General features: G+C 36.9%; 1 protein-coding gene across 7 annotated transcripts in view; it reads left to right on the forward strand.

Annotated features, from left to right (window-relative positions):
- The window catches only part of SIPA1L1 (signal induced proliferation associated 1 like 1), a 211768-nt gene that overhangs the window by 145883 nt on the left and 44770 nt on the right, over nt 1–21115 (forward strand). For all 7 annotated transcript variants that reach the window (XM_027641935.1, XM_027641941.1, XM_027641938.1 and 4 more), the window contains 5 exons: nt 144–332; nt 6666–6840; nt 14698–14801; nt 16029–16186; nt 19737–20313. In XM_027641935.1, coding sequence (XP_027497736.1) covers nt 144–332; nt 6666–6840; nt 14698–14801; nt 16029–16186; nt 19737–20313 — 1203 coding nt within the window. The remainder of the gene's footprint in view (nt 1–143; nt 333–6665; nt 6841–14697; nt 14802–16028; nt 16187–19736; nt 20314–21115) is intronic.

Genomic DNA, 21115 nt, shown 5'->3' on the forward strand with positions numbered 1-21115 from the left:
TCTGTTTCATGCCAACAGGAATTACTTAATGTCCTTAATCTCTACTGAAAATTGAAAAAACAGTATGTTTTGTTCCACTGCTATTGCTAATCAGTCTCAGTGCATAATTCAGTATATATACTATTTTTGTTTTGTGTCCTTAGCTCATGACATTAAGAGGCTCTGTGCTGGAAGATGCTATTCCTTCCACTGCAAAGCATTGCACAGCCAGGGGACTGCCCCTAAAAGAAGTGCTGGAGTATGTGGTTCCAGAGTTGAATATCCATTGTCTAAGGCTGGCCTTCAACACTCCAAAAGTCACAGAACAGCTTATGAAGCTTGATGAACAAGGGGTAAGTGCAGAGTTATAGAATTACATAAATGATTACTGCCATGAGTTGCAAAATTATCTTTTACCTTTAAGTGATTAGAGTCAGTCAGTTGAAATGCCTCGTTTAAACTAAAACTTGTCATCTGTAGGGAGAGTTGGGTTGCATGTAGTTACCCCAAGGTTTACAGAATATTTGGTATGTATGATATCAAGTTTGTTTCTCCATGTAGCATAAAGTTTTAGATTAATGTTATGGCAGTTGTTCATTTTAATTTATGTCAAAAGAGCCTATGTTATTGTTTTTCAAAGACTGTGAGGGGGAGGAAGTTTTGTTCTGTTTTTCTTATTGCTATTATAATAACAAGAAAAGTCTTCCATGTAATTAAATGTTTCATTGTAGTATTGTATTGGCTCAGCCATGACCAGGGCTGTCTCTTTTTATTTTGTTGGGGTTTTTTTTCTTCTCCTGAAACAAACTACATGGTAAAATATTCTAAGTCTCTTCTTCATACAAATGGTTTTAAATTAGGTGATAGTCTCCTGGTCTTTTAAAGATGGAACTGAGGCTCATTAGCTATACAGCTTAGACTTAGCAAAATGAAAGTCCATGAATAAAGTGAATATTAGGATTAAAAACTTCATTAGTAACATTTAACAGCTCTGAGTATGCCTGTCTTCCCTAGCAACCTCTCTTCCCATGCCTCTCTAGTGGATGGACAGCAGGATGGGAACTGGGTCCCTCCAGCTGTAAGAGAAAATCAGGTTCATGACCACCTGATGAGCATGAATGTACACAAGTCTGTAGGACCCAATGAGATGCTTCCCAGAGTCCTCAGGGAATTGGCTGACGTAGTTGTCAAGCCATTCTCCTTGATATTTCAAAAGTGATGGCAGTGAGATGAAGTCTCAGGTGACTGGAAAAGAGAAAACATTGTACACATTTTTAGAAAGGGTGGAAAGGAGGACCCTGGGAACTACTGACCTTTCAGGCTCACCCCTGTGCCTGGGGAGATAATGGAACAGATCCTCCTAGAGGTTATGCTAAAGCACATGGAACTGATTTGAGCCAGCATGGCTTCACCAAGGGCAAGTCTCTCCTGACCAACCTAGTGACCTTCTATGATGGAGCGACTACATCAGTGGACAGGGGAAGAACTGCAGATGTCATTTATCTGGACTTCTGTAAAGCCTTTGACGTGGTCCCATACAACATCCTTCTCTCTAAATTGGAAAGAGATGGATTTGATGAGTGGACTGTTAGATGGATAAGGAATTGGTTGGATGGTCATATCCAGAGGGTAGTGGTCAATGGCTCAGTCCTGATGGACATCAATGACCAGTAGTGTTGCTCAAGGGTCTGTATTGGGACCAGTGTTATTTAATATCTTCATTAGTGACACAGACAAAGGGATCAAGTGCACCCTCAGCAGATTTGCAGACAACACCAAGATGAGTGGTGTGGTTGACACACCTAAGAACAGGAAGGCATCAAGAAGTGGGCCCATGGGAATCTCACAAGGTTTAATAAGACCAAGTGCAAGGTGCTGCACCTGTGTCGAGCAGCCCCCAGTATCAGTACAGGCTGGAAGATGAACAGATGGAGAGCAGCCCTGTCGAGAAGGACTTGGGAGTGCTTCTGGATGAGAGGCTGGACATGAGCTGACAATGTGCACTTGCAGCCCAGAAAGCCGATCGTGTCCTGGGCTGCATCAAAAACAGCGTGGCCAGCAGGGTGAGGGAGGGAATTCTGCCCCTCTGCTCTAGTGAGACCCCACCTGGAACATTGCATCCAACTCTGGAGTCCCCTGTACAAGAAGGACATCGACCTGTTTGAGTGAGTCCAGAGAAGGGCCACCAAGATGATTACAAGGGTGGAGCACCTCTCTGATGAGGAAAGGCTGAGAGGATTGGATTTGTTCAGCCTGGAAAAGAGAAGGCTTTGGGATGACCTAATTGTGGCCATCCAGTATCTGAAGGAAGCCTATAAGAAACATGGAGAGGGACTTTTTTAGAAGAGTCTGTAATGACAGGAGAAGGGGGAATGGCTTCAAACTGAGAGTAAGTTTAGATTAGATATTAGGAGGAAGTTATTTGCTGTGAGGGTGGTGAGACACTGGACTAGGTTTCCCAGAGAAGTTGTGGATGCCCCATCCTTGGAAGCGTTCAAGGCTAGACTGGATGGTGCTCTGAGCAACTTGGTCTATTGGAAGGTGTCCCTGCCCAGGGTAGGAGGGTTGAAACTATATGATCTTGAAGGCCTCTTCCAACCCTTGATTCTATGATATCTAACAAAAGTCTGAGGTGAAATTATCCTTATTTCATATCCTGTATGTCATTAAGCTCCCACAATTTGATATATAGTATGGTTTTCTGTTAATACTTAAACTTGTAAAAAATTATTAAGGACAAGTGATAGTTAAATTTTTATTATCTGCATCAAAGTATTTTTTGGTTTTGTGGTAATGAAACAGTTTGACACTTCTAACAGAAAAAGGTAAGTGCATTCTGTACTAATTAGAAGCTGCATTTTTTTATCAATTCTAAGCTAACAGAAAAAATGGGTAACAGCTGCTCTGCTAATTGGGTACACAGAATGTTGTTCACTTCATCTTGCTGAGTGTCACACTGTTTCATTACGGCATGAACAGGTGCCCATTTGATATAGCAAATAAGATGTTTTGTGAATTTAAGAGTTAAGTCTACAAAGTCACCTTACCTGATTTAGCCATTAAATTTCACCCAGTAATCCCTTCATTGAGCCAAATTTGCATGCACCAGTTTTGCTTAGAATAAGATGTGGTTTTTATATTTGAGTGAGGTCTTAAAGCAATTGGTTGTTTTCATATTTAAAAATTTGCAATTCTGTATTTAAATTTATCTGCTTTCAGTTTCAAGACTTCTGATATTTTTCTCTGCTACATCTTAAAAGTCATTTTGGTGTGAGATTTTTTTCCCAGCAAAGGTTTTTGTATGCAGTGATTAAATCATCTGTTGGTCTTGTTTATGATAAACTAAACAGATTGCACTTTTCAAGTCTTTCGCTGCAACAGATTTTCTCTGAATTTCATATCACTTTTACGACTGAGCTCTCTCTCTTCTACTCTTTCAATATCTGCACATGTCATTCAGTGTCAGAATGGGAATATTCTTCTTGCTCTAATTTTGTAGTGGTGTTGTACCTGAAGTTGCATGTTCTTTACTTAGATTGCTAGAGTTGTGATAACATCTACATTCTGTACATATGGTCCACGTTGCTCGTTACCTTGATATTCTTTTATTGGATTTACTAAAATGCATTCATTTGAATGGTTCTGTGTTACAAAGGAATCCAGTCACTTCTAGGACTGTGCTAGCTTCTTTAATAATTACCTTGAATACAAAGTTCATGGTAAGTTACTGTAGGCTTACTTTCAAATCTGAGTTACAAATTTGAATATCAGGGCAATTACTGATTTATTCCAGTAGAAGTTAATCTTTGTGGCAATTCCTCATTCACAGAAATACTGCAAAATGTCAGCTGGTTCTTAATATAATTCCCTGTTCATAACATAAACGTGCTGACTGGTTAAATCCAAGATATACTTTCTGCTGTCTTGCACTGGGTGCTAGATAAATACTTAAAGTCCACATTTCCTACATATATAAATACGTAAATACTTCAAGATTATTCAAATGAAACTGCTACTTTAGTAGTTTTTAACCACAAGAGAATTCATTCTTCGACTTCTTTTTTATCTTTTTCTTGGAGTTAATATACTTCTAAGGACCCTAGATTTATCATAAGGAGGCGTAATAATGGGGACTGCATCCCTTTATTTCTCCAGAAATGTGGGGGTTTTTATTCAAAAATACCAACTTGTGTTGTTCTTAGGAAACTTTTTTTTTTTTTTTCAAAAATTAGCAAATCTAAGAACACAGATAGAAGGCATATCCTGCTCTTCGCATAGTCCTTGTTTAGTTTCCTAGGCTGACATTTTCAAAGTGGTAAAGGACAGTTGCTTGCTTGCTCATGAATCCTGCAGATCCCGTTTATGTTTATGTCCTTGAAAATACTTTCTTCACCTGAAATTAAAGTTTAAATAGTGTGTGGTTGATGAGGATGGCTTTTTTTGTCCTGACTCGTTTAAGTAACAAGACTAGAAACTGCTGTATTTAGCAGTGCAGATAAGGTATTGTGGTCCCATGAAACACTTGTATCCATCCTGTTTCCTTGGGCCTGGAGAGAAAGCGTATCTGAGTAGCAGATGCCCAAATGGTCCAAGGTAGGGCCTGCTATTGATGATGTGGAAAGTGATGACAGTCACTCTGGCAGGAGCAGCAGCAGTGCCACCTTCTCACCACCTTTCCTGGCTCCTCCCTTCCCACATGTCAGCAGTAGCTGGACCAGGTTTTCTATGAGGGCACATGTGGCCTTGTGGGCAAAGGCACGAAGTTTGGCTTCTCTGAGGCAGTAAGAATGCAGTGAGTGGGATCATGTAGTTCACCAGCTAAGCAGAGATCACAGAAATGCACCCGTAAACCTCATCTATCTTCCTTGATTCCTGAGAAGATTTACGTCTTAATCAAACATAGAATCATGCAGAATGTTTTACAAAAAAACCTCCGCGTACCATCCATCTGTATCTGAATTATTTTGAACATTGTGTGCACTGATGATTGGCTTGATTTTTTGGTATTCTTTTTAGTGAACTGAGAGTTGAAATAAATAATCATAATAATAAATTATAACATTAATTTGCTTGTGTATCTTTGCTTCAAGTTTTAATACTTCCAATACCTAAAGGGGGCTACAAGACTTCTTACAAGGGCAGATAGTGAGAGGACAAGGAGGAATGGTTTTAAGTGACAGAGGGTAGGTTTAGATTAGACATTAGGAAGAAATTCCTTACTGTGAGGGTGGTGAGGCATTTCAACAGGTTGTCCAGAGAACTTGTGGATGTTCCATCCCTGTAAGTGTTCAAGACCAGGTTGGATGGGGCTTGGAGCAACCTGGTGTAGTGGAAGGTGTCCCTGCCCCTATCAGGAAGTTTGGAACTAGACGATCTTTAAGGTCCGTTCCAACCCAAACCGTTCTGTGATTTTATGCTGTACTTGCATTTTGTCATAAGAAATTTGAGCATGTTTAGAAGATGCAAGTCAGGTAGTCAGTGTGTCAGATGATAAAATAAGGGACATTCTTTAGTGGGGAAAATGAAACGGCTTAGAACTGTGACTCATTACATATATTCCTGTCATAATTCATCTTTGGTAGTAAAGGAGAATACAGTAAAGTTGCAATTTTCAGAGTTTTTAAATTTTAAAATTCACTTTAATTAGAGACAGAGTAGGCCCACTTCTGAGTGCCTTCAAATTATCCCACCATAAAATTAGTGAATTTCAGTATAGTTATGTGTCCACATTGTCCTAGCAAGTTCAAAATCCTTTGTCTCACAGCTTGAGATAGAATCTTCTCAGAGCAAATCACAGTATATTCAGATGACTTTGCTTCCAGTGCTCTTGCAAATAACTGTTTTCACTGCCCACTAAGCTGTAGCCAGAACTTGTAAATCTCATGCCAGTTTTGATAGATGTTCTTATGAGTTTACTCTGACATATCTGTTTGGTGTTTATTTGAAATAGAGCCTCTGCAAAAATTCTTGTGTGGGAGGAAAGATTATTTACCCAGCAGTAAGAATGCATTTCTACTGGATGAATTACATGTGTAATCTCCAAGGCTCTCCCTTGCGCTCTGTCAGTCAGAGTTCCTGCCTGTGAAATTGGTTTTGGAGACAACAGTAAATGGTTCTGGATGCTGCTTTCTTCCTTTCTGTAACTTTTGTTTTTGTAGTCCAGATTTACATGACATCAATTTGCTCCTTTTTTTTGTGTGTATCAATTTGTAATTGGTGGGAACAGTTTGCTTTGAAGAATCACAATTATGGTTGGGTAAAAAATTACTTTATTCACATCTTCAGCTTCTGCTGTATTAGGAATATCAAATAAGAAACCAGAGGGAAAATAGAACTGCAAAGAACAAATATATTTAAAGATCTATGCTAGTAAATAGTGCCTTTAAAGACATTCATTATTTGCAAGTTGCAGTGTTGTCCTCCTGAAAATAAGCAACATTAATGTTTGTTTCACTTTAGAAAGCATTTTGACATCTTCAGATTAAATATGCCATAATCAAGGCAATTAGAGTGGAAAACAATGAAGGTATTTGGAACTAGACTAACTTTTGAAATTAGACTGATAATTAGGGTTTTTTTCTTTTTGTGAATTATGGGTTTATTAAGAGGTGGGAAGTGAATTCAACACATAAGTTGCTGCATCACTTGGTATACACATAAGATTTCAATCTTTTTCTCTTTTGCAGTTAAGTTACCAGCTTAAGGTGGGTATCATGTACTGCAAAGCCGGGCAAAGCACAGAAGAGGAAATGTATAATAACGAATCAGCAGGTCCAGCCTTTGAGGAGTTTCTTCAGCTCTTGGGAGAACGAGTTCGACTCAAGGGATTTGACAAGTATCGTGCTCAGCTGGATACAAAGAGTAAGGCTTTTTCATTATTTCCCCCCCTTAAGTGAACAAAATGCATCATGGTGGTTAACTGCCTCTTTGCAGAGAGTTCTTAAAAATAATGTCTTTACTATAGGAAGACAGTTGCTCAATATTATAAGTAAAGCAGACCATGCACGTAATTTGACCCATATCCATATGGTCTCTCTGATAATCATTGGATTTTTGTACTAATTTGGTATGAAATTACCACTAAAGCTGCAACAAGAAACCAGTAACTGTGGAACCGTTATTGGTATTGCAAATCAGTGTGTTGTGTAATGACAATCAATACAGTTGATATGTCATATTTTCTTTTAATGATATGCTTAGAGACTGTCACCCAATTGTTTTGAGAACCCATCTATGTCACTCCACTTTGACGAGTTGATCTGCTGCTTTTCTGATGTCTGTTGCATGCAGTTTTTCTTCTAGGCAGTTTTGTCTTAGTCACGCTGTCAAATGTATTCCTCCCTCTGTGATTTTGCTTTTGAGTTACAGAAATTAATGTGGATTTGGCAGTTAAATTATCAACTTTAACTGTAAAACATATTGCAACAAAAATACAGTGGTAAGATGATCTTGGGTGACCATATCTATAAAAGAAACTCCCTGCTTTTGGAATCAAGCATGAAATACCTGTTTATCAGCTAGCACATGCTATATTCAATTTGTAGATCTGTTTAAATTACTCAGGGGTAAATTTTGGTCTGTATGCCTTTAATTTGAGTATTAGAACTATCCAGTTCCTATGGAAATCTTTTGCTATTTTGCTCACTTGTGGCAAAGGAAATTGAATAAGGAGTTGATTCATGAAAGCTGAAAAGCATTCATCAACTTCAGTGCAGCAAAAACTGTGGTCTTGTCATGGGTCTCCCAGCACACATACAGTAACTTGTTGTGCTTCAATGCTCCACCATTCTACCCTGTGTCCTTAATTCCTGCAGGAATAGTGTTGCCATCTCTTCAGGCTGTTCTTGACCAGTCTGATCATCAGTCCCCAGAGAATTATAAAACCTGTGGTTTTAAACCTAAATTAATAACTATTTCACACACATTTAATATTGAGCCTGCTTTCTTTTACTTGCAGTATTTATATTTCCTCTGTTGCAGTTACTCACTTAAGTGCATTTCATAGAATCATAGAATGGTTTGGGTTGTTTCAACACCCCTGCCATGGGCAGGGGTACCTTGCACTAGGCCAGAACCCCATCCAACCTGGCCTTGAACAGTTTCAGGGATGGGGCATCCCTAGCTTCTCTGGGTGACCTGTTCCAGTGTGTCGCCACCCACACAGTAAAGAATGTCTTCCCAATATCTAATCTAAACCTACCCTCCTTAAAGTAGAATCCTCTCTTCCCTTTCTTCTGGTTTAGTCAAGACGTGCAAAAAACCTAGCCCTTATTTTGGTGTCTAGTTTCTAGTATATGTAAATGCTGTATGATTAAGAGTTGATTCATCTGCTCAGGTACACCCATGAAAGCGTAACTCTCTTTTAAGTACTTATTTTGCATTTTCTTCTAAGCCGCAAAATTTTCCAGAAGTGTTTTGCGTTCTTTCTTGTTGCTTCCAACTCAAGGAAAGAATTTTGCTGGGTTTTGAGTTCTGGTACTACAGTCCAGAACTGTTGAATTGTCCATTCCTGTTGAATGGAAACATGAACTTTTAGTTGAACGAATTTCTCCCAGTTTTGAGAGTTGTCTTCTTGTAATGAAGATTTCTCGTCTGTGTTGAGAGCTGGCGGGTCACATTGCTAAGGTTTTCACACTGCTCAGTAAACCTACCCACCTCCATTCTGTATCTAAAAATACAAAAAGGCTTATGTGAACATTTCACTGTGATCAGAGAGGAAGGGTAATCCTCTTGAGTGGAAACTGCTGCTTTCATGAAGGGTTTCCTATGTTTTGTTTCAGTCGGGGTTTACAAGCTCACATGCATGGGGCCTCATCAGCTGGAGCTGCTTAGGAACTCTTGAATTGTCTGAAATCTTTTGAGTTATGTTGTCTGCAGACTTACTGAGAAAACATAGGACTGCACAGCGTGCAGGAGTTCTTAATGAGTAGGTTTAGACAGCAATAGATGTGAACAATGGCAGCAAACTTTTGTAACTGGTCTTGATGGTGGTATGTTTTCCTTTCTGCTAATGTGCAGAACCCAGACTGGATGTCATGAAAGAGAAGGTGTTTTGGGGACACAACACTAAGCTCTTTGGATAGCTGAATTCAGAAACACTTAAAGCATATTCTACAAGGAAATGGAAAAAAACCCCAAACCAGCAAAACAAACCAACCCCAAAAAAGCCACCCTGTGGTAGTCAAAATGCTAAAGACCAGAGACGATCTCAAGAGCTGCATCTCAGATGTGGGGAATATATGAACAGCAGAATACAGCCAGGCAATACATCTTTGATAGTTACCCTAAGTAATGAGTCTTTGCCGTGGCCCAAACATGGAAAGACCTGCAAAGAAGGAGGTTGTGGTTTTAACTGTGATTTAGGTTTATAGGTTTTGTTGAAACAACTAGGTTTACAGCTAGGAAATGAGCTCCAGCTCTGTGCTCTTCTGTTGCTAGAGATCACTGTCTTAGAATACTTTTTGCAGTCTCATTACTCAGGAAATTTTCCTGCTTAAGAATTCTGTTCAGTGTCAGCACAATTGATTGCAAAGACGTGCTTAAAACAAGTATCTGTTCATTGACTCGTAAGAAAGGTCAAGTCTGTGTAGGCTACTTGGCTAGTTTCTATACCTCTGACAATACTTTATAAGCTATGTAAAGCAGTAGCATGAGGTAAGACATATGGAAAGATTTTCTCTGGATGAAGGTGAGCTGATTTGTATATGTACTCTGAAAATTTTCACCGTATTTTTAATTTATGCAAATTTAGAAGAGTAAAGTTGCTCTAGCAAAAAGCGGTTTCAGAACAGTTGCTGTTCTTAGAAATTTTTTGGAATTAGGGGCCTAATTGGTAAGTATCCATAACAGAGTCATTTTTTTAAAAGGAGAAATCTCATGCATCCTATTAACTGAAATCCTGTTTAAGTGTATTGGATCCTTGAAGGGCTTTAGCTTTGGATCTCTGCCAGTGCCACTGTGGAAAAGAGATGCTACTTTTCAAGTTTTGATTGTTTATTTCTAGAATTACCAGAGGGAAAGTAGTCTATCTCCTGGCAGCCTGCAGACTTCAGATAGGAATTAGAGCTTGAAAATGTCACCTATCCTACAACGGCTAGGAAGTTTACGGGCATCACTTTAAAGTCATAAACATCACAGTGGTCTTTCAAATTATAGCTTCAGTCATTTTACTTTATTTTCTAGTTGTAATGCATACTTTATTTCCCTCCCCCTCACTTAGTCGTATTTCTCAGTTTTTTAAATTGGTAGATGGGATCATCTCGATAATGCTAGACCTGGCTTCTGCCTTGTGGAGAAACTCCCTGCAGCAGTTGCAAGGAATAAGGCAAAAGATTCTGTGAGCAATGAAGAGCTTTCACTGAGCTTTGTGTACAGTCCCCCATGAGGCAGACAAGTTCTCCACTCTGGTGTGGACTCTTAGGACCCTCAGCAAGTTCTCCACTCTGGTGTGGACTCTTAGGACCCTCAGCAAGTTATTTATAGCTATATGTAAAAACAGGTGGAGATTTCTTCAACATCCAGTTGCTCTGAGAGGGAGTCAGTGTCTTCAACTAAGGGAATCCAGGTCTCCTAATGAACTTCTAGGGCTTCTGTGTTAGAGCAAAGTCTGGAAGCCTGCACAAGCCCTTCCCCACCAGGAGGAACTTCTAACTATTGAACGGCAGTCTTCCAGACCCTCTCGAACTGAAAAGTAAAAGCAACATCAAGAAAAAATCTGACTGCAATACACCTGAGCCTATATACTGATTAGGAAAGGTTTTGGTGAGTTATCAGCCCTCTCCCATTATACAGCAGAAGGATTTGAAACCATTTCCTACATTTCAGTTGACTATTCAAATCACTTGAGTGAAAAGGTAACAACAATTCATATATTTAGAAAGAAAGATGTAGCTTGTGTTATTTGGGTGCATAACACACTCTGCGCTTACAAACTCTGCATTTACAAACACATACACTAATTCTAATCAGACTAATGAGAATACCTTTCTAAAACTTTGTGGCACAGCAAATGCCAGCACTTCAGCAGCATCAGGTAAAGGACACGATGACTTAGATTCTTCTGTTGTGATTGGCCCAAAGAGAACCAAAAATTAGGTTGGTAATATTTGGCATATATGTCCAACAGAGTGGTAGTGTGGTTGATGTAGGAAATGAGGGAAGTTTATTAATATAAGTTGTGGGAGTTTATTTGACAAGATTATAAGCTTAACTAATAATGGTAGGTTTCTGTACTAGATGTTTATATATTGCATGACTTTCTGACTAAAATGCAAGAAGAATATAAAACCAGAACAGAAATTATTAAATAGATGAAAAATCTAGGAAATGAATGGACTTTGAATTGGCATTTCGTTTATGGGGTTGTCAATAAAACTCAGTGTTTGCGATGAAATAATACAGATAAATTACCTTCCTAACTTGTACTGTATAACATCTTTCCAACCATGTGGAAATAAGAACAGACTTACTCTTGGGTCTGCGACATTTGCTGGGAGACCAATAGCCAAAGGAGGTCAGAGGTTCCTTAATTGCTTAAGAAGCAGCAATAGGGCTGGAGGGAAGTCCCTCTGCATTTATCTCTGTTTGTGTTACATATGTACTTTTGAATGTTACAAATTAAAAGATTCTGTCCTCTGAAATTCTGTCTGAAAATAACTTGGATACTACAGAAATTAAACATGAGTGCTTGCTGTAATCCTTGTATATGGCAGAAAGAAGAGCAGTTTTGACAGCTGCTGACAGCAAAGGTAGAGGGGAGCAACATTAAGTTTTGAAAGTTTTTATTCTCGTGCTTTTACTTGTGAACCCTGCAGCAGTTTATAGCAATGACTGTCATACCTCATCAATATTATTTATTTCTTGTTCTCCTAGAATTCTTTGCAATGTTTTCCTTTGAAATATTGAGTTAGATTTTCTACTTGTAATGGTTTTTATACAGTTTTCTAGTGCAGAGGTTGTTTTAAGGTGCTGTGGAAGCAGGCTGACAAAGTCCTGTGGATTCAGTGAGGTGAATTTGTCAGCAGTATGCTGTGTCAGTCAGTTTTGACCCCTGTTGGCGTTGGAAAAAAAACTTCAGTGTGAGTCTGTTAAGACAATCCTTGTGAAGATAGCTGGGAATCATTGGAAGTACAAAAGATTAAGGTGGATTTAAGGTGATTAATGATGGAAGGAAAAAAAGTTCAGATAATGTCTCAGCTAAGTAGCCAAATCCAGTACTGGGGCAAAGCTGAGAAGGCTTCATAAACTAGTGGCAGGAGGGGATGTCTTCAGTGTAAAAAGGTGCTAATGAATTTGTAGATCCCTCGGGCCTCTGTTAACTAGAAGGAAATTGAAGTAGATTGCAGTGCTGGCTTACAGTTCTGACCTTGAAATGATGGCTGTTATTCCAGTACACAGTCCTGGATTTTACTGCAGTGGCTGTAATTTGATTTAAAGCAAACACCTGTAATTATTGTATTGTACTTCAGAAAAAACACGCTTTACTTGAAAGAAAAAAGAAATCTCAATGCTGAGAGAGATGCACAGTCTGTAGTGGATATGGGCTTCGGTTTGTAGTTAGATTTGAATGAGAGAGATTTAAACTATGAAGTACTTGGAAATAACTGGAATTATTAAATGTGTTATTTGGATTATAGCCTGATTATTTAGTTTGCAGAATCAGTGCTATTCTGAGAAAGAACCCCTTTTCTGCCTGAAATGAAGTCCAACCAGGAAGGTTGAAAGTTTGGCTTGAATATTCAGATGTTCTAGTGTATTTTTTATCAGAATTGCCTTATTCTTTTCCCCCAACCCCTTTTGGGTCCTTTCCCTGCTTTGGGGGACCTCCATTCCCCTGTGTGTCTCACTCACTTCCCTGTCTTTTTGCATCTGCTGCCACTTTCCAATTATTTGTGATATTTTTTTATGAAAGATGATGTACAAATTAGCATCTTTACAGATAGACAAAGCCAGTAAGAAGTTAAATTGACGTTTAGGTGACTTTCAGGTGCATCTGTGTCCTTCAGTGTGCACTGCAATGATCAGGCAGAGGATGGATGCTGCTATGAATGGAGTGGAAGATGAAGTAATTCCCTTTCATCTGTCCTGCTGTTCTCATTAGCATTAAAAAGAAAATATTTAGCAGTTAGCTAGTTTATCCTACTGGCAATGTTGAATGCTGGAAAAGAGAACCCAATCTCCTTGAAACATTAACTGAGAATTACTATTTTTTTCATAAGGTTGTAGGAATCTTTTATTTCTAATTTTAATTTTATTCTATATAGATGATCTGGAAGTGGAAAATTCTTATGCAGCTCTAATGTAGAAGACTTTCCATTTCATTTTATGGATGATTTTGTGCTTTTTCATTTACAATAAAGCTACCTCTGTTTTATTATTCTGAATCTGACAGAAAACAAACTTCTCAAAGTTTATCCCCAAAATCTGGGTAACTAAACTGTGTATTTATGTTACTGTAAATGCCTCACAAATCTCAGAGCTGTTATCTTAATATCATGATCTTTCTGCTAATAAAAAACCCCAACGTGTAGTTTTTAACAGCTTTTTAAAATACACTGTTATAAATGTTATCTATTTATATAATTTAGGGATTATATAATTTAGCAGCATGTTTATGTAACTTCAGATAACCGGGATGCTTTTTTCCCATATATATATAAAACTAGTTATTTTTAAAATTCTGTTTGAAAACAGGCTTTTTGCACTGTGGACAGTAGTTGTATTTGATAGAATATACTCACTATTTCATCTTTAAATGTGTTACTACTTAAATGAATGGAACATTTTTCCAGGTCACTTTTTTGAAAGAAAGAAAAAGTACAAACAGAAGTTAACAGTTTGTGTCTGAGTGTTGTTTTCAACCAACACTTTGTAAACTCAATAATATCCCCTCTTCTTTTTTATTTTCTAAACTTCATAATCCTAGTTTTTATCATTTTCTTTCCACATGAAAGTCTGTCCATCCACACATAATTATTTCTGTGGCCTGTTTCTGGATCCCTTCTCTTTCTTCTATAACTTTTAAAATAGGGTGACCAGAACCCAAAACAGGTGAGAGTACCTTTGATTAATATACTAGCATCATAATGTCATTGTTGTGGGCTTTTTCCATCCTCGGTTATAAGCATGCTAGCATCCATCCTGTTTGGAGTTTTGATGGTTCCTGTCTATAAAGCACCTGTTTATTCTAGTGAAGGTTTTATCTGACTTCATTACAGTTAATTTAGAGTCCTGATATTTATGTTTAAGAGAACCTATTCTGTTCTTATTGTGGGTTATTGTCCACTGCTTTAATTATGCATGGGATCATGGTATTATTTTGCAGTATCTGTCTACCTTCCTTTCTGAAGTTGTTTTCACATTCCTTACAGTTCAGTTTCATTCCAAGACAGTGAGTGGTGCTTGAAAATTATCTCAGACTTTGTTATCACTTTTGTGCTTAAATAGGCTTTCTTCAGGGTCTCCTGGTATAAATTCCCTGTTCCTAACAAGTTTTTCTTCGGGAAAAGTACACAAAATTCTACAGGCCATCTATACGCAGCATTTGCTTTGGCAGGTGAATAAACTCTGAATAAGTTCTTATTTACTGATATACCAGCTAGGATTGAGGATGAACAGGAATTCTTGTCTTGGCTGATGATTTTCTCTGATAATAATGATGCTTTGTTTTTAAACTTTTTTTTTTTAAATAATGCTTTTATTTTGTTTTTTTAACTGCAGCTGATTCAACAGGTACTCACTCTTTATACACAACATACAAGGACTATGAAATCATGTTCCACGTTTCTACTATGTTGCCATATACTCCAAACAACAAGCAACAGGTAAGATGGGCTATGCCTATTTAGAATTGTTTTTTCCTCCTTCTCAGAAGAAGATGAACTGTTGAATATTTATGACAACTTTCATTTGTTAGTAGCAAAGAAAACACTTAAGGAATCAAAAGTAAAAGTGCCCATGTTTTTGTTAGGGACATGAACAAAGCAGATCATTGTAGGTACATCATAGGTAGATTTTTCTCCATTGGACTGTTTTCTATTTAATTGTGCATTACCATTATGCATTTACTTAGTAAACAATATACAATAATGTCAGTAGCACATCTATGTCACATAAATAAGAGTTCATATCTTATTTCGAAAGGGCCATAGTATACTTGATGATGTTAAATGATTTTAAACCTTTTAAACCAGCTAAGTTAGTTGCCCTTTAAGGATTGCATTCAGCAAATTCTGATATGCACAGGATCAGTTAATGAGTAGGTGGTCCAGCACACTACACAAGAGGACATGAGTCAAAATCCTTTTGTCAAAGTCCTTTTTTTCTCCTCTTTTTTTTTTCTTTTTTTATTAACTATATTATGCTGAAGAGCTATGTAGGCTGATCTGCTTTGTTACACTGAAGTACCTTAGTGTTGTTTAACACTAAGCCATCATGTTGTGAATGATGTATATGCGTTTTGTTCTAGAAATTATGCTTTGTACTTCTGCAAATAAAATAGGAATTTTGTTTTACAATGGACTTTGCTTTGGTACACTAAGTGTTCTACTACTTTGTAGCTTATCTTGTCTTCTACTGTAGTCTTGTATTTACTGAAAGAAGCATACCAGAAAATTATTATGAAGTGCCTTAAGGACAATGACAACTATTTTCAACTTGAAATAGAGCCTACCTTTGGTTTGTAAAAAGTGTGAAATGAAGAATGTTTTCCTTCTTCCATGTGTCACTGATTACTCTTGATACTAGCAGGGTTTGTTGTTGTTTTTCCCCTTTGTTTAGCTTAAAATTTTCCCTTGCAAGTTCTTCCTGTATGCTACATATGAAAATGAAATTGTTATGAAAAGCCCCATGCCTGAAATTTATTAGATGAATAACTAATTTTGGTATTTGTTACATAAATCCTCAATTATTTCAATTTTCATCTTGAAGTATCATTTGGGGAAAGAAATTGAACAATAGTGCTTTAAAATAATGAGAAATAAATAATTGGAAATTTGTGAAAAATCTGTGTTTTAACCTATGCATCTTTTTTTTTTTTTTTTTTGTTAAAGCTTCTGAGGAAACGACATATTGGAAATGATATTGTGACAATAGTTTTCCAGGAGCCTGGAGCACAACCATTCAGCCCAAAGAACATTCGATCCCACTTCCAGCATGTCTTTGTCATTGTAAGAGTGCACGGTCCCTGTACTGACAGCGTATGTTACAGGTAGCTATTGCTAGATTCACTGAAAACATGGACTTTGAGTGCAAAGGGAGTTGTCATTCTTCTCTTAAATTCTCTGTAGGGAAACGTAATGAAAGATAGGGGTCAAGGAGATTTTCGGTCGTGTGAATTTAGAACACTATTGTGTATAAAGTATGAGTATGTTCGTGAATCACACCCAGTGAGGAAATTACTGCTGTCAGTATGTGTGTACACACACATGTGCACATACATGTGCATATCAAGCATTTGGAAATTATTTTAAAATTGCATTCGCACTTCCTTTTTATTCTCTTTATTAAGACTATGCTAGAGTAATGTTTTTGCATTGAAAGAAATAGAACAAAGAACAAAAAATCCCTTCTTCTTGTTCATATAATTCGGTCATCTGAGCTTATGTTAAATTTTTGAAATAATGACAGTTAAAAAGTATGACTTAACCTTTCAGAAAGAAGCTAAGGTCTCTGAAACATCTTAATTTCTCATCTCTTGTTTTTCAACAAAAAAATTAGTCTTAGTGTGACCTTTAAAGTCAATATGATTAAAAGAGAAAATGGTAATTTCCTATTGGTTACTATCAATAGTAATTGATAGTAACATACAGTAAAGAACTGCAAAATGAGATTCCTATTTAGCCTAATTTTTTAAACCAAATTACAAGCATCTGTTACAAGCACATCCTTTTGCGATCAGTGAAACTTTTTACCTTTTGTTATATCCTGAACTCTTGAAGTATTTTTATTTTTAAATGTTGGCTGATCTCAGAAAACTTCTATAAAGCTTTTTCATTTAAAATATGAAATGTCAGAGCAATGGATTTAGAATAGGTATCTTGAAATTAGGTAACCTTAGAATTAACTTGTTTTCGCTGAAATACAAATGCTCATTTAAGTGTTTTATTTATATAAAAGGGTTTGTTTAGAGGAAAATCTAAGACTGCAGTGTCTGAGTTGGTGTATTCATTATTTTTCAAATATGTGTAGAAGATTCAAAAGCTTTTCCTCAGAAGTTTTGCTAAAGTTCACACAGCATTTCTGGAATTGATTCTGAACTTTGTACATGTATTAACTCTCCTGGAGTAGGAATGTTCGTTTTGATATGCATTTTTAGGCAACTTACTGACAAATTCAACTGCTACATAATTTATGTGGACACAACTGATTCTTAAACTCTTAGACATATGTTTCAGCTCTGTAGAGAAAATTACTTTGAAGTAAAGGGAAGGTAGGAAATGCATCCACAAGGGCTGCAGATGCATTTTCCATTTGAATTGCATATTACAACATAAATAAAATCTTCTTTGGGCTATTATTTTAAGTAATATGACTGTATATTTTCAATTTCTTTCTTTTAAAAGGCATGGGAAAGATTTATACTTGCTAAACTGTAATAAATTTAAGTATTATGAGGGTTGTATTTCTGACCTTCAGACTCTTGAATTGCTTAATTTTTCAAGTGTTTACAACTGCAAGGGCTGGAACCTTACTGGTTACTTAATAGTAATTTTGGCTTTCATAATGGTACAGGCTTAAATTTTAAGGGGAGGGGGAAGAGGTAGGAAAAATGATTGTGTGTGATACAGGAGATCACCAGGACATTGTATGTTCTCTGTACTGTCTTTAAGATTATAATTATTTCTTTTTCTGTCCTCTCATTGCAAACTCTTTGATTTTAAATTTATAGAATTCTATTATGAAAAGTTTTTCTAGGAAACTTTTCGAAGTAAATCTGACCTCTTTTTCACTGAATTATTTAGAAGAGTTTCATAGATTCATAATTCTAGACAAAACAGGAAACCATATAGCATAAAAATGTACTGGAATTTATATTAGAAAACTACATAAAAGGAATAAAATTAAGCACTGTCTTGGCCAGTGGTTCTCCCTTTCAACTAAGATAAACAGTATTTCAAAAGTCTAGTGTCTCTGTCAGTATCACTCAGTTTTTAAAACTTCTCAGGCATGTGTTAAAGATTGAATTCTTACCCCTGTGATTCATGATACTGAAAATGGAATCAAGCAAAATCTTACTAGTAGTTTTTCATTGTATCCAGTAATTGTGTTTAACACTTAGGATTCAATCTCTTAATAACAGACTCCTTAGGACCACTGAAGGTGAGTCAGATAGTTGCTTCATGAGCACCCCCTGTTGCATACTTTTAGATATACTGGCATACATTTGGAAGAAATTTACAGTAATGACATCTCTCAATATCAGTTGCCAGAAAATTTAAATTAAAAAAACCTTCAATACAACAAAACAAACCCAAACAAACAAAACACCCCACCACTCAAAATGAGAAGATATAGTTAAAGAAAGGGTGACTTCATTTTTATTTCTGGCGTTCCTATGTGCCCCCGCAAAAGATTTAATCTGCAGTCTCAGTTACTGGTATTTTGGGGGGGATTTCTCTGATTATGTTTAAGGATTCAGATGGAAACAAAATGTGAAAATAATACCAGCCAGTCTTCTAAATGAAACACCACATACTTTTCTAATGTGATCAAGTTTCATACTTCTTTGCCTCCATTACCATGGTATTTTGGCCAAAATTAGTTAATGCTTTTTTAGACCTACTTATAAATATGTGGTAAATCCTATATAAGCTGTTGGAGCATTTCTTGTCACAAAACTATCAAAGTACAGTTGTCAGTCTCTTCTTAGGACAAATTGCCAAGTGAATGATACTGTATTAGAATGTCACATCTTCAGTGATGCCAAACAACTCATGTGATTAATATCAAAAGGGAATTGACAATTGAGAATAGCTAAGCTTGTCCCATTTCTTAAGGCAATCTCATTGCCAGTCTGTCACTTGCTACAGAAACTAAAAGGAAAAAAGGAAAGGAAAAAGAAAGTATTTATTCCTACTATGTATCTCCAAACTTCTGAAAAATTTCTTATTTCTAGTATTCTTGGAGTCTGCTTCTATCACTAGCATGCAGTATCAGCTAGTGAGGTTTTCAGGTTTTAAATTCTAGGAATTTAAAACACAAACAGTAGTGTGATGTACATAGGCATTCAGTCGCCAGAAGATGATTTTCACAGTGAAACTGGCCTTGTGAGATGACTGTTACCTTCATCTTTTTAATACATTCATTTAATCTGTATCTCTAGTATTGATCATACACTTTGTATTGCTTTCACATGAGCCTTTCAGCATTAGGTAGCTGAATTGTAAGCTAGCCTTTGTGTGAGTTAGAAATTTTCTTTTTGTACTAGATCCAAACAAAATTCAGAAGTATCATATATGAGTGATTACTTTATCAAAAAAACCTACAGTTTTGCACTTGAAGGTCTTTATAAGCTGTGGCAGTGGGAATGATTAAAAAATGTCTATATGCAAAAAGAAGTGGCCTTCTGATTATTCCGTGAGGAGGGGATAATCTCCACGCTGGCAACATTAATATGTAAATATAAGCATATTTCTGAGAAAAGGAAAGAAAAAATTGAGGGCTTTCAGAAAAAAGAGAATGTATTTTCTGTATGTAGAAACTGCTGAATTTGCATAGAGTGAAACACTGTTTCTTCCTTATTCTTTTATTTAATTTAGTGTTGCTGTGACAAGATCCAGAGATGTACCATCGTTTGGACCACCTATTCCAAAAGGTGTGACGTTTCCTAAGTCAAATGTGTTCAGGGACTTCTTACTAGCCAAAGTCATTAATGCAGAGAATGCTGCTCATAAATCAGAAAAGTTTCGCGCAATGGCCACTAGGACCCGTCAAGAGTACTTGAAAGACTTGGCAGAGAAGAATGTCACCAACACACCTATTGACCCTTCTGGCAAGTTCCCATTCATCTCACTTGCTTCAAAAAAGAAAGAAAAGTCCAAACCTTATCCAGGAGCAGAGATCTATAGTTCTGGTGCGATTGTATGGAGTGTCCATGCAAAAGACTACAGCAAGGGTATGGAAATAGACTGTCTCCTAGGCATCTCTAATGAGTTTGTAGTCCTCATTGAACAGGACACAAAAAGCGTTGTGTTCAATTGCTCCTGTCGAGATGTGATAGGGTGGACTTCAACGGACACAAATATCAAAATATTCTATGAGAGAGGTGAATGTGTTTCTTTGGAGAGCTTCATCAGCAACATTGATGATATCAAAGAGATCGTCAAAAGACTGGAGGTTAGAATGTGTTCTCTTGTTTGGTTCCCCTTCTTTGCTTTCTTCTCTCACTCAGCTGCCATGTAAAATGTCAATTTAAATAATGCCTGGGATCCCTAAAACTGTTTTAATTGTTTGTCGTGAAATCTATAAGGACTTTCCTGCTCTTATTTCTCAAAATCTAATATTGCTTTCACTTTAATCAGATAACAGCCAACCTCAGCAGGTTGTGTGTGTGTCAAAAATGTCTCAATATATTCAAAAGAGCAGAATGCATAATTTGCTCCTACACAACAAATACAGAAGTGTCACATTATTTCTTTTCCTTGTTTTTCTCCCCTTTCTCTGTTTTATAGGCTTGTTGTATCTTGTTTCAAATGAAACTGCGATATCTTTGAGATTGACTTAGTATGTTGCCAGCAGGGTGTAGTCCCAATCCCCATTGCAACCTTCAAATATTCTCTAAATGCATGTAATAAAGTAAAAATGCAGTGAATCATAGAATCCCTCTATAAAACATCTGTCCATGTAATTTTTTTACCTATTAAGTTATGAAAGAATGTGTTATGCTTCACTGTCTTTCCTGTAATTTCACAACTGTAGTTGTATAATGACCAGAAAAAAAAGGAAACCTAGACCCTCTTAAATTGCTTTTGATGGTATTCATGCTCATGGGACATAAAAGAGTTGGCATAGCCACCAGTTTACTGTGCTTAGTAGCTGCATGCCACCATATTCTGACTGAAAGTAATCTTGCAGCTTACTGAAACAACTAGAAATGTAGAGTGGTTATTTGGCTGCTAAACTGTAAAAGATAGAGATG

The sequence above is a fragment of the Corapipo altera genome, unplaced genomic scaffold, assembly GCF_003945725.1.
Source record: "Corapipo altera isolate COAL_440 unplaced genomic scaffold, ASM394572v1 23b, whole genome shotgun sequence".
Lineage (NCBI taxonomy): Eukaryota > Metazoa > Chordata > Aves > Passeriformes > Pipridae > Corapipo > Corapipo altera.